The sequence below is a fragment of the Balaenoptera acutorostrata genome, chromosome 20, assembly GCF_949987535.1.
Source record: "Balaenoptera acutorostrata chromosome 20, mBalAcu1.1, whole genome shotgun sequence".
Taxonomy (NCBI): domain Eukaryota; kingdom Metazoa; phylum Chordata; class Mammalia; order Artiodactyla; family Balaenopteridae; genus Balaenoptera; species Balaenoptera acutorostrata.
In genome coordinates this window covers 49,249,964-49,263,598 of record NC_080083.1, presented here as the reverse complement: position 1 = coordinate 49,263,598, position 13,635 = coordinate 49,249,964, and the positions used below count along the sequence as shown (strand labels likewise).

Here is a 13,635-nt window from a genome sequence, read left to right as displayed (position 1 = left end):
CCAAATGGTTAGGGATTGATGGAGGGAATGGGGAACGAGGTCGGCCTTGGAATTCTCCAGGCTCAGGATCAGTTTTGAACAGTCCTCTTCTTGCCCTCTGGGTGGACCTCAGGCAGGAAAAAGGCCTGTCAGCCATGGTCTGGGAGTGGAGAGGGTGCGTGGTGGAGAGAAGCCAACAGAGGCTGGCGGCTCCAGGGAGAGATCGCACGTGGAAGCGGGCAGGGTGAGGGGAAGCAGCCCTGCGGGCAGGGGGTGGGTCTGCCTGAGGGTGGGTGAAGTGGGCCTAGAAATGTGTGTGTACGAGGGGTGCATACACAAGTTGGAGGCGGGCATCCATGGAGCCCTGGTCACCATGTTTGAGGTACCTTCGAAAGAGCCGAGCCAGCGGAGGGCAGGAAGCCCCAGGCCTGGGTGGAACTAATCAGCCTCCCCACCCCTTGGAGCAGCTGGGAAATGACTCATAGAAGCAATGAGTGAGAGTGTGTGTGTGTGTGTGTGTGTGTGTGTGTAGGAGTGGGCTGCAGAGGGGTTGGGGGGTATATGAGGGTCGATCGGTGCAAGTGAAAAACCAAACCTCGAAAAAGGCTCTTTACCAGACTACAGGTGGGGACCTCTAGTCCCCACCATTCACAACTCCCAACACGAGGCCCCAGGAAGCCTGAGCCCTGGGCCTGCCAAGGCCTGCCAGACGCCCACCCCAGCCCATGCCTTTCAGGGACTTGGCCCAAGGACTCTGGTCTGTCCTTTGAAGAGGACAGACAGGTGAGGATCAGGCCAGCCCAGGGGGCAACTGGATGGGACCTCAACCTGGGCGTGCCCCATGCTGGGGGAGGGCAGCCATGCCCAGCCCAGTTTCCCACTGGGCGGGCGAGAGGGAGGCCGTGTTTGTAGTAAGAGGCACGTGGATTTGGCGTCAGAGAGCTGCATTCGAATCCTGGCTCTGCCACTTGTTAGCTGGGATGATGAATGCGAAGCACTTGGAACGGTGCCTGGCACGCGGTAAACACCAAATGAACGTACAGATGACTGCTCTGCATCAAGAAATAATTCTTACGCCTCCACTTCTCGGGCCCACACACATCGGGATGACAGGTGAATGCACTGAGGTTTGGGGGCCAGAGGAGTCAACCCCCTCCCGCTCCAAATAGACTCTTTCCTGAGCTGACGCTGACCGAGGCCTGGAATTCTACATCTTGAGATGAGATAAACTCCTTTGATTTAAGGCTCAGTCTTGGGAGGGGAAACCCATTCTCTGGCCTTTGCTTCTGGGGAGAAAAGGCTTCCAGGGCCGACTGATGAGCTGGGAGGGTTTAGCGGGAAGGGGCACGGTTCCCAAAACCCAACCCAGCCCATTTGTGGGTTTTTATTTCATCAGGCCCCTAGCTGACCAGAAGCACTCTGGGTGGAGGAAAAGAGTCAGCTTTGGGAGGAGGAGGCAGGCTGGGGAAAAACTAGAGGATGTTCTTCGAGAGCCTTTGGGGATTGGCAGAGCCAGAGATGACTGAGGGGAGAGGGGCGGACAAAATACCCTGAACAGGAAGCCAACCTTGCCATACAGTAAGGGCAAAATAAATGTGGCCTCTACGATCATTCTTTCCCCATAGGGAGGACAAATCATCAGGCTGGTTGAATCAGGTGCCTGAAAAAGGGAGGCTTGTTTTGACCCAATGAGCCCCACCTGGAAAATGCAGTCAGCACCAGCCCAGCCCTTGCCCAGGGTACCCCACCCCCTCCCCCGCCGTGTGACCCTGATGGTCTCCGGAACTCTCAGAGTTCCTGAGTGTCCGGAGGTTTCTGCACTGGGCTCCAGGCTGCCCTCCAAGACCTCTTGGAGCAGATTTCCTCTGCAGAGAGTGTTAGACCAGGAGGGGAGGGCCACCTGGGGTGACTTCCTCCAGGCTTCTGGCCTGCCAAGGCTGGGGTCCTAAGTGCTGGCAGAGAAACAACACAGCTACCCCCTTCCCATGCCTACCCTTCAGCCTGCCCCAGCTTAGAAAAAGCTGTGACTTGAGATTTACAACTAGGGAGACATAGGGCTCCATTTTGCATTCTTGGAGCTGGGCCACAGTGGAAATGCAGGAAGTTGGGAAGTACGCCACCAGGATGTACGGTGCTGTCCTTGGCCAGGACAGAAAAAGTTTGATCTGTTTCGGTCTCTCAGAAAGTTCTGAGTCTGAGCCCTCACTGCAGGTGAAGCTTGAGGAGGGACCTCCACTGGCTGGCTGCAGCTCTGGGTAATTTTGCTCCTAATCCACAGAGAAACAAAACAGCCTGAGCCTGGACTGCAGCTTTACCGGAGAGGAAGGGTATGCTTGGTTGGCAAGAGGGATGGTGACTGGAGCCTGAGCAAGGCCAGCTAGCTATCCACCATCTCTGCATCCTGGGGAATGTGCCCTAGAGTGAACGGGAAGGCTGTGAGGGGCAGGTCACATCCATTCTCAATCTTCTGGGAGTTTCTCACAGCAGCTTTTACATCTCAGGCTGGCGGGGCATGGCTGAGGCTCCTGGGGGTGGGGGCGAGTGGGAGGGGAGGGCAGGGGAGGGTTTCAAGCCAATGCAGTGCAGCTAGGTGGGTTGAAGGACCCTCCCTGAAAGCTTGGTGTCCCAGGAAGAGAAAGTTCTAGAAGCATAGAGTGGCAAGAGGTGGGGGGGGGGTGTCTGTCCTGAGCCTTGTTTGGCCAATAATTTGGGACAATCTGGATCACAGACACTCAGCTGTGAGGGACTGGCCTTGAACGGAGAGGCAGAATCAAGATTCAACAAACCTTCACAAAAGACTGCAGGTGAAGAAGTGCAATGAATGAGGGGAATTTAAGTAGAAGTAGATGGAAAATCCTACACCTGGATTTATATTAACCTTGCATCCTAGCTATAATCATTATTAGTTCCAGGAGGGGGTTTTTTGGTTGATTCTTTTGGACTTTGTACAAAGACAATCATGTCATCTGTGAACGGAGACAATTTTATTTTTTCCTTCCCGATCTGTATATGTTTTCTTTTCTTTTCTTGTCTTATTGCATTAGCTAGGACTTCCAGTATGATATTGAAAAGGAGTGGAGAGAGGTGACATCCTTGCCTTTTTTCTGAACTTAGTGGGAAAGCTTCTAGTTTCTCACCATCAAGTACTATGTTAGCTATAGGATCTTTTTAAATGTTCTCTATCAGGTTGAGGAAGTTCCCCTCTATTCCCAGTTTGCTGAGAGTTTTTATCATGAATGGGTTGGATTTTGTCAAATCCTTTTTCTGCATTCATTGGTATGATCATACGATTTTTCTTCAGCCTGTTGATGTGACAGATTAACATTAATTGATTTCTAATCTTGAACCTGCCTTGCATACCTGGGATAAATCCCATTTGGTTGTATAGTTCTTTTTATACACTGTTGGGTTTGATTTGCTAATATTTTGTTGAGGTCCACCTGGATTTAAAAGAGAAAAATCAATTGCACAATTATAGGACAGGGAAGATCTAATATGGCCATAGCTCATGACGAAAAGCTCCAGGGGTGACTGTAGAGTCACCCTGTAAGTGGGCTGCTGAAAAAGTAAATGCCATCTTGGGATCAATGAATTCAACGGGTGTCTAGGCCAAGGAAAAAAGGCCTCTCTCTGTGGTCAGACTATATCTGGAATTGGGTGTTCCGATCTGGCAGCCTCACAGAGGGAGACAATGCAGGGCTGGACCTGCTCCAGAGAAGAGCCGCCTCACCCTCCAGTGTCCTCCCCCTCGGCTCCCTGCCTGTGGACAGCTGGCCCCAGCCTGGCTCCCTGACTCCAGACCCTTCCTTTCCCAGCCCTTGCCTCTAGGCCCCCAAGACTTTACCCACCACTTCCGCCCAAACTTCCTTTTTGACGCAGTTTCCGATGGAGCTTCTCACTTACTAAATGGGCCCTGGCGCCCAGGGAGCAGGATTTTAGTCCTGGCTCAACCTTTCATTTATCATTCTCTAAAATTATCTTATTTGCTTCCCTATTTATTATCTGCCTCCTCTCTCGGGAATGCAAGCTCAGTGAGGACAGGGACTCTGCCACTCCTGTATCCCTGGCTCCCAAAACAGAGCCCGGCATAGAACAGATGCTCAGGAGATGTTTGTTGAATGAATAAATGTGTGATCTGGGGGAGTCACTACTCTTCTCTGGGCCTCAGTTTCCCCATCTGTAAAGTGAGGCAGTTGGACTCGATCTCTCGGGTCCTTGCAACGCTAACATTCTTTTACTCTCTGTTTTTTTATTGAAGTGTAGTTGATTTACAATGTTGTGGCAATCTCTGCTGTACAGCAAAGTGACTCAGTTATACACATATAGACATTCTTTTTTTATGTTCTTTTCCATTATGGTTTATCCCAGGAGATTGGACATAGTTCCCTGTGCTATACGGTAGGACCTTGTTGTTTATCCATTCTAAATGTAATAGTTTGGGGACTTCCCTGGTGGTCCAGTGGGTAAGACTCCACGCTCCCAATGCAGGAGGCCCAGGTTTGATCCCTGGTCAGGGAACTAGATCCCCCAAGCATGCTGCAACTAAGAAGCCCACATGCCGCAACTAAGAAGACTGCATGCCACAACTAAAGATCCCGCATGCAGCAACGAAGACCCGGTGCAGCCTAAATAAATAAAGTAAAATAAAATAAAAATAGGGCTTCCCTGGTGGCGCAGTGGTTGAGAATCTGCCTGCTAATGCAGGGGACACGGGTTCGAGCCCTGGTCTGGGAAGATCCCACATGCCGCGGAGCAGCTGGGCCCGTGAGCCACAACTGCTGAGCCTGCGCGTCTGGAGCCTGTGCTCCTCAACAAGAGAGGCCGCGATAGTGAAGAGGCCCGCGCACCGCGATGAAGAGTGGCCCCCGCTTGCCGCAACTAGAGGAAGCCCTCACACAGAAACGAAGACCCAACACAGCCAAAAAAAAATTTTTTTAAATATAAAAAAAATAAATTAAAAAAAAAAGATTACTATAAAAAAAAATTTCAGTCCAGTGTTTAAAAAAAAAAAAAATAAATAAAATAAAATAAAAATAAATGTAATAGTTTGCATCTACTAACCCCAGACTCCCAGTCCATCCCTCTCCCTCCTCCCCTCCCTCTTGGCAACCGCAAGTCTGTTCTCTATGACTGTGAGTCTTTTTTTATTTTGTAGATAGGTTCATTTGTGCCATATTTTAGAGTCCGCATATAGGTGATATCATATCATATTTGTCTTTCTCTTTCTGATTTACTTCAATTAGTGTGATAATCTCTAGTTGCATCCATGTTGCTGCAAATGGCATCATTTCATTCTTTTTTATGGCTGAGTAGTATTCCATTGTATATATATATACCACATCTTCTTTATCCATTCATCTGTCGATGGACATTTAGGACGTTTCCATGTCTTGGCTATTGTGAATAGTGCTGCAGTGAACGTAAGGGTGCATGTATCAATATCTTTTTGAATTATAGTTTTGTCTGGGTATATGCCCAGGAGTGGGATTGCTGGATCATATGGTAGTTCTATTTTTAGTTTTCTGAGGACCCTCCATACTGTCTTCCGTAGTGACTACACCAACTTACATTCCCACCAACAGTGTAGGAGGGTTCCCTTTTCTCCACACCCTCTCCAGCATTTGTTATTTGTATCTAACATTCTCAAATTCAGTGGGAAGAGGTTCCCTCAGGCCCTCAGCCACCACATCTCAGGAACAGGCTGGGGTGGAGGCCAGAGACTGATCTGTGGCTGGTGGAAGGAGGGGTCAAGCTGTCATGTGGCTCTCTTTACTCTGGGTTGTAACTTAAGGGGCCATGTGGAGATCTGCCAGCAAGACACCCAGCCAGTGACATGGGGCATTATCAGTGCTTGTCTCTGCCAGAAAGTCACCATGCATACACCCCAGATGTCCTTTCATTTTCCACTGGTGCCACTGCAAACAACACAGTGTGTCCCTCTATTCTAGACACATTGTAAGGGTGAACAGGAGGCATACACATGCTGGCCCATGTGGCCCCACCCAGGCCCACCACCCCTGGGAGGGGCTCTCCAAAGATGCAGGATGAAATCCAGACCCCCAGGCATGGTCTTCAAGGCTCTGGCCTAGCTGCCCAACCCACCTCCCCCAAAACCCTAAACAGATTCCATGCCCCCCAAAGACTGACACAGTGTAGTTCCCTATGTCCTGAATCTGCCTTTGCTCTGGCTGTTCCCTTTCCTTGGAGTGTCCTTCCTCTCCATTTCCCTGTGCTCACAACTTACTCATCCTTTGAGACCCAACTGAAAAGACACATCTTTCCTGCCCCCAGCCTGGAAGTCACCACTCATCCACCTGAACTCCCATAGCACAATCAACTCCCTTCTTTAGGGAGGGCATTTCTTTTTCCTTGTACCATAGCTTCGTGTGCCCATGTCCACCTTCTCCCCAGCTATCAGCTCTTGGAAGGCAGGATGCCCAGCAGACGCATCTTTGTTACCTACTCAGGGCTAGCTCAGGTTCTGACTTATGAACAGAATGAATGGATGGGTGCATGGATGGATGGATGGATGGATGAATGAATGGGTGAAACGTGTCAGAATCCATTTTATTCCCAGAAAGATCTGTATCCAAGGCCTCATCCACTCACTGAGTGTCTGCTGTGTGCCCAGCACTAGGATTGGCCATGGTGACCTAGACAAGACATGGTTCCTGCTCTCTTGGCATTTCCGTCTGGTGGAGGAGACAGAAGAATGAATTAGGCCAATAGACAAGTGATTACAAATTATGATAAATGATGTCAAGGAAAATACAAGGGACTGTAATAGAGAGTTGAGGAGGAGAAATCCTCTTGGAGAAGGGACATTAGAGCCTAGACCGGGGAGTAATGGTCTAAGACATTAGAGCCTAGACCATGTGAAGAGCGGGGAGACGAGAGCTCCAGGGAGAGCAAAGGCCCAAAGGCAGGCATGAGTCTGGTGGTCAAGGAGCTGGAAGGAGGCCAGGAGGACAAATCAGCAGACAAAGGCGAAGAGGTAGATCGGGGCTGGATCACCAGGGCCTTAGGTTTTATTCTAAGTGCAACAGGATGTGACTAGAGAAGTTTAAGCAGGAGAAACAACATGATTAGTTTCTTGTTTTTATTTTTATTTTATTTATTTATTTATTTATTTATGGCTGCATTGGGTCTTCGTTGCTGCACACAGGTTTTCTTTAGTTATGTCAAACGGGGGCTTTTCTTGCTGCGGAGCACAGGCTCTAAGCGCATGGGCTTCAGTAGTTGTGGCACACGGGCTTAGTTGCTCCACGGCATGTGGGATCTTCCCTGATCAGGGCTGAAACCCGTATCTCCTGCATTGGCAGGTAGATTCTTAACCACTGTGCCACCAGGGACGTCCCTAGTTTCTTGTTTTTAAAACAGCACCTGCTGCTTCCTGGGACTGGTTTGGAGAGGCCAGGGGCAAAAGCAGGTAGCTATTGTAAGAAATTGTTGTGAAATGGACCAGGGGAAAAAGGAGAGGTTAGGTATGTTTTGGAGATGGTATTAACAGAACTTTGGACAGGCTGAGTGTAGAGGTGAGGGAAAAGAAGAATTCACAAAGACACCTCCTTTTTTTAAATACATTTATTTTATTTATTTTATTTTTGGCTGCGTTGGGTCTTCGTTGCTGCGAGCGGGCTTTCTCTAGTTGTGGCGAGCAGGGGCTACTCTTCGTTGCGGTGCGCGGGCTTCTCATTATGGTGGCTTCTCTTGTTGCGGAGCACGGGTTCTAGGCGTGCGGGCTTCAGTAGTTGTGGCACGTGGGCTCAGTAGTTGTGGCTCGCGGCCTCTAGAGCACAGGCTCAGTAGTTGTGGTGCACTGGCTTAGTTGCTCCGCGGCCTGTGGGATCTTCCTGGATCAGGGCTCGAACCTGTGTCCCCTGCACTGGCAGACAGATTCTTAACCACTGGACCACCAGGGAAGCCCAACACCTCTGTTTTTGACTTGAGCGAATTTGGACTTGGCTGGACAGTGGTACCATTTCCTGGGTTGAGGAAGACGGTGGGTAAGACAGTGGTATTGAGGACCCCTGACCTTGCAACTGATATCAGAAATGAGAGCGGTCTTGGGTGGACTGTGCCCTCAAGCTTCGTAGTTGGCTGTAACCCTTTATGGGAGCAGAGCCTGTTCTCCATAATAGTTGTACCAATTTACATTCCCACCAGCAGTGTAGGAGGGTTCCTTTTTCTTCACACTCTCTCCAGCATTTATTATCTGTAGACTTTTTGATGATGGCCATTCTGACCAGAGTGAGGTGATACTTCTTTGTCGTTTTGATTTGCATTTCTCTAATAACTAACGATGTGGCGCACTTTTTCATGTGCCTGTTGGCCATCTGTGTGTCTTCTTTGGAGAAATGTCTCTTTAGATCTTCTGCCCATTATTTTGATTGGGTTGTTTGTTTTTTGAGAATATATATATTATTTTAACTTTTTACTTTATATTGGAGTATAGTTGATTAACAATGTTGTGTTAGTTTCAGGTGTACAGCAAAGTGATTCAGTTATACATATACATGTATCTATTCTCTTTCAAATTCTTTTCCCATTTAGGTTGTTACATAATATTGAGCACAGTTTCCTGTGCTGTGTGGTAGGTCCTTGGCAAATGTTTCATTCCAGATGCTGTCGATTGGATGCCTGTTAGCTATCCACATGGTGGGGTCCAGTAGCCAGTTAAATATATCGGTCTGGAGTTCAGAGGAGGGGTTTAACATGCTCCTATAACACTATTTACAGTCATAGGAATGATGCCACCCAGACCCAGACAGAGCCCTGAGATTGGGGAGAGAAAGAGGGACAAGCAAAGGACATTGAGAAGGAACAGCCAGAGAGGCAGGAGGTAAACTATGGGTGAGCTGTCATGGAGGCTGAGAGGTTAGAGCCTGTCCAGAAGGGGAATGCAGCCAACTGGATTGAATGTTTCTATGAGGTTGAGGGAAGTGAAGACAGAAACGTGTTCAGCAGACTTGGCAGCAGGGAGGGTGCTAGTGACTTGACAAAAGCCACTTCCGTGGAGTGGGGGGAATGTACCCCAGGTTGGAATGGGTTGGAGAGGGAGCAAAAGGTAAGGAAAAACAGCTGGTGTAGACACTTTCCAAGAAGTTTCTCCGTGAAGAGGAACAGAAAAATAGAGCAAGCGTGAAGGGAGGCATGGGGCCGGGAGGGTGGTTTTTGTCACCACTGCCATCATTCTGAAGATGGGAGCAGCCGGTCATAGAAGGGGAGGGGCTGGTGGTGGGAGAGAGAGAAGATAAGTAGAGAAGGAGGTCCTCGGGAAGGCAAGCGGGGTCAGGGGCCTGAGACCAAGTGGAACTCCTGGTCTTGAGTCTTCTTTTGTTATCAGGACAGAGGAGGAAGGGGCGGGCAGTGAGGATAGTTCTGTTGGTTTGTGTGTGACAGATCCTGTTTTCTCAGTGAAGACAGAGACAGAGTCACCAGCTGGGAGCATCATGGGGAAGACTATGGGGGGGGGGTGGGGGTTGAGGAAAGAAGAGAAGGCATGAAATAGTTGTTCTCAAAAAGTGGAAAAGCGAGACTCACAGAGAAACCTACACTTAGAGGGCGGCACTGAGGGCAAACCCGGAGTTTATAACCACAGAGACAGTGTGAACCCAGCGAAGTCCTGCCTTGGCTAAAACAGCATCCAGCAGCTCAGGGGCTGCCTCAGGAAGAGCACAGCCAGGCCAGGCAGGCTGATGTTTCCCCAGGTGAGGGGGGTGGAAGGAGAGAGAAGGCTGCAGTTAAGCGTATTTTCAAGGGAGGGATTATGATGATGGAGCTTGTAACGGAGGCTGGAAGAGGAGGGAGGTGAAGTCTGAGGGGCTGGTGGAGAGGGAGAAATCTCAGGGTCAAGGACTGAATGTAAGAAGAAGCCCAAGGATTACACAACAGGGCCCTTGAGCTGAGCAGTAGGAGGTGGGGGAGGGGAATGTGTGAAGTGGCCATATCAGAGAAGATCCAGTTTCTGGTTATGGCTTAAGCTCAAGGTGGGCTCAAAGGAGAAGCGGGCTAAGGTGGAAGGGTCCTCTCATCCATTCATTCATTTGATAACCTTTTATCCAGTGTTAGGCACACCGGTGGTACAAAGGAGCAATCCGCTCAGCCAGGGTGCCCAGGGAGGGCTTCCTGGAGGTGGTGGTTCTTGTGTAGGTTGAGTCTGGAAGGACGAATTAAGGCTCTCCGGGATGCCAAAAAGAAGGAGTGCTCCAGGAGGCAAGCAGACCATAAGCAAAGGCATGGGCTTCGGTGGGAAACAGTTTGGCCCTTTTGTGAAAATGGAGGTAGCATGGCCAGAGGGTGGGTGTGTGTGGCGAAGTGATGGGCCACGAGGCAGGGATCGGATCATGCAGGGCCTTGGGACCCACGTGGAGGAGTGCGGACACATTATTAAGCAGTGGGAAGCCACCGAAGGATTAAGCAGAAGGTGACATGATCAGATTTGTGATTTTAGAAATGGGGATGGTGGATTGGAGGGGAGCCGAGCAGGAGGTAGGGAGGCAGGCGGGAGGCTGTTTGAGTAGAGCAGGTGAGGGGTGATGAAGCAGCAGCAGCCTGGAGGATGGAGAGACATGTGGGTGCTGGGAAGGAGCCTCAGCATGGCTTGGGAACTGACCAGACGTGCCACCAGGATGCTTTCAGCCACCAGCAGCCAAAACCATTGCCTCAACTGGCCTAGCCAAGGAGGGCATTTACCCACTCACATAACGAGACATCCAGATGTGAAGTGGCTTCAGGGCTGGTGAAGAGGGTAGGAGGAGAGGAATTTACAGTGAAGTGCAAATTTCACAGGGAGAGATGAGGAGTCCATTGGAGGCCCGCTGGGGGCCAGCAGGAGGAGGTGCCAGGCTGGCTGTGCCATCTGTCGGTCCCATGCCAACGTGCCAGGCACTGGTTCAGGGGTGACCCCAAGCCCAGGCCTGTGAGGAGGCTGGTGGGGCGAGACAGACCACAGATAATCGCACAAGGAGGGCACGAATCACCATCGACCTAAGAGCTGCAAATGTCGTGGCTGCTCACGAAGGGGAGCCGTGACTTGACCGGTCTGGGGCCGTCAGGGAAGTGGGCACAGAAACCACGGAAAGGAGGTGGATGGCGGTTATTCCCGTGGCAGAGGAGACGGGCACGGGGAGAGGTGCCTGCTGTGAAAAGCAAACAGGGCTGCAGACCGGGCCCTGGAGAAGCAGCATCTTCCAGGGGCAGGAAGGAGGAGCTCACAGAGCAGATGTAGAGAGAGTGGCCGCAGGGGTAGGCCACGCTCTTCTCCTGAGAAGAGAGGCCGTGGCCGTGAGATGCTCGAGGGAGGGTCAGCTGCACAGAAACCACTGGGTCTGACTGATCGGGGCCTCTGGTGCCTCTGGTGAGCGCAGTTTGCACGGGTGCTGGGGCCCGAGCCGGACTGTTCATCTCTGGTTATCTGTGGTTCCACTTGGGCGGCTGCGAGGGAGAGAGGGGGCAGCGTCAGGCCAGAGGATTGCTGCCAAGCGGGGCAAGTGACCTGGGAGGGTGCCCAGCGGCCGTGGTCCCGCCAGGGCCACGTGGCACGTCCGTGTCTTCTGTTTGGGCACGTACGTGAGGCCAGTGATGGGGAAGAAGGAGCAAAGGTATGTGGCCAGTGGTAGGTGCAACTGTGAGGTCAGCGTGAGGGGTGGTTTCGGGCTGGGCGTGCGCTCTCGTGTGTCTGCGCTCGCGTGTACACGTGTGTGTTCGTGCACGCACGCTCCCACGCACACGATGGGGCCAATGAGCAGCTGAGGGACGGGGTCAGCGGGAATGAGCGGAGTCATGCCCGTGGAAACACGACTCCCCGGGTGACGGTAGGGAGCAGCTGGGCAGCCAGGCAGGGGGCGTGGCCAGCTCTGCCCAATGGCTCCGGCCACTCCCTGGGCCGCCCTCCCCACCTGTTGATCAAGTCTGAGGAAGTGCCTGCCTGCACTGGCCAGGGCAGGGGCACTGCTCAGGCTTCTGGGCCCGCTGTGACAGGGCTACCCTCCGGTGTAGCCCTGGGTGTCTCTGGGGGTCTGTCTGAGGCCCTTTGGTGGAGGGGTGGTTCTGGGGCATCTGTCCGTGCGGGCCTAGTGACGGCTAGGTGTGTGACCAGGCTACTGTGGTGTCCCTGTGCCCGCCTGCTGATGTGGGTCATTCCCCAGGGCCTTTGCAATAAGTGACCTACCACCTTGCTTCCACAGGGAACAGGCTCAGGAGGGCTGCGCAGCTCTCACACGCCTCTACAGCTCCTGGTGGGGACCCCTCTATCAGCCCAGTTCATACAGGGACCACCAGCCAAAAGCAGTCCCTGGGAGCTCTAGCCCTGCCCCCACCATTGAAACTGTCCATCTCCTTGTCTCCAGGACCTTTCCTGTGTGTCCTTCTCTTCCACGTTAGCGTCTTCAGGCTCTCCTGACATGACCCCCCCACACACACACCCTGCATTTTCCCACTCCAGCTCCCCCTGCCTGCCCATGGGTTAGGTCCCATGGGTCCTGGGGGAGGGAGCTGGTGGCATCCTTGGCAGTGCCCGGGAACCCTCCTGCTTCCCTCTCCCTGCCCAACATCACACCTCCCCAAAGCTCAGGACAGGGCACTCCACATTCCCACATCTTCCTTTTCTCCTCCCTCCAGGCCAGATATGGTGAGTACAGGCAGGTGTACCACATTCTCCTTTCTCATGCCCCTGGCAGACATCAGTAATCAATCACAGCAGTCTTTTTGCACTGAGTCTGGCTGCAACCTTTTTTTTTTTTTTTTTTCAGGCTGCAATCTTGATAGTCTTTGCCCACATCTCCAAGCAGCCAATAGCAGCAGATCCAAGTCAGCCCTCAAGATGTAATCCGTTTGCCATTCCTGCTTTAGGCTGACCCCATCAGGCCCCTCACCTCGGCCCATCCTCAATCCACCCTCACATTTCACATCTGATTCCTTTCTGCCTCACTGCTGGATAGAGGTCACATGGGCATAGCCAGCTGTGGTTTTCTCTGTCCCCATAGGCTGAAGCCACACAGTCCCCAGAACTTGGGCCCAGGAGGCGGTTGAAGGCACTGGGGCGTTGGCCCCAAGTCTCGAAGACGGAAGAGGATCTGGTTGGTTTGCTGTCAGTCCAGAGGGCAGCCAAGCCCTTGCTGGGGAGAGTGTGGTGCGGGGCTTGGGGGTGATGCCCTTGCGTCCAGCACCTGTGCAGCAGCACCTGGGCCCTGCAGGCACGTCTCCCAGCCCCAAAAGGGCCTGCACGCCGACCTCCCCGCCCTGGCCCCTGGTCAGGCAGGAGCTGAGTAGCGGACAGCAGGCCCAGGGCGGGGTGGCCGCCCAGCACCCCGGGGGCCGCACGCTGCAGCTGTCTCGGCTGCCTGCCGCCCTGCTGGCCCCTGAGCCCAGATGCGAGGATGGCCAACTCATCTCAGCCCACGGTGGTGCCTCTGGGCCCTGAGAGCCTGCGCCCCTTCACCCGGGAGTCCCTGGCAGCCATAGAACGGCGGGTGATGGAGGAGGAGGCCCGGAAGCAGCGGAACAAGCAGATGGAGACTGAGGGGCCCGAACAGAAGCCGTGCAGTGACCTGGAGGCTGGCAAGAACCTGCCCCATATCTATGGGGACCCCCCACCGGAGGTCATTGGCATCCCCCTGGAGGACCTGGATCCTTACTACGGTGACAAGAAGGTCC

General features: G+C 52.5%; 1 protein-coding gene across 1 annotated transcript in view; it reads left to right on the top strand.

Moving 5' to 3' along the window:
• Positions 1–13,635, top strand: part of SCN4A (sodium voltage-gated channel alpha subunit 4) — a 46,430-nt gene that overhangs the window by 4,037 nt on the left and 28,758 nt on the right. Inside the window, exon 2 of the mRNA XM_028164905.2 lies at positions 12,966–13,631. Within this exon, the coding sequence (XP_028020706.2) occupies positions 13,359–13,631 (273 nt within the window). The 5' untranslated portion in view covers positions 12,966–13,358. The remainder of the gene's footprint in view (positions 1–12,965; positions 13,632–13,635) is intronic.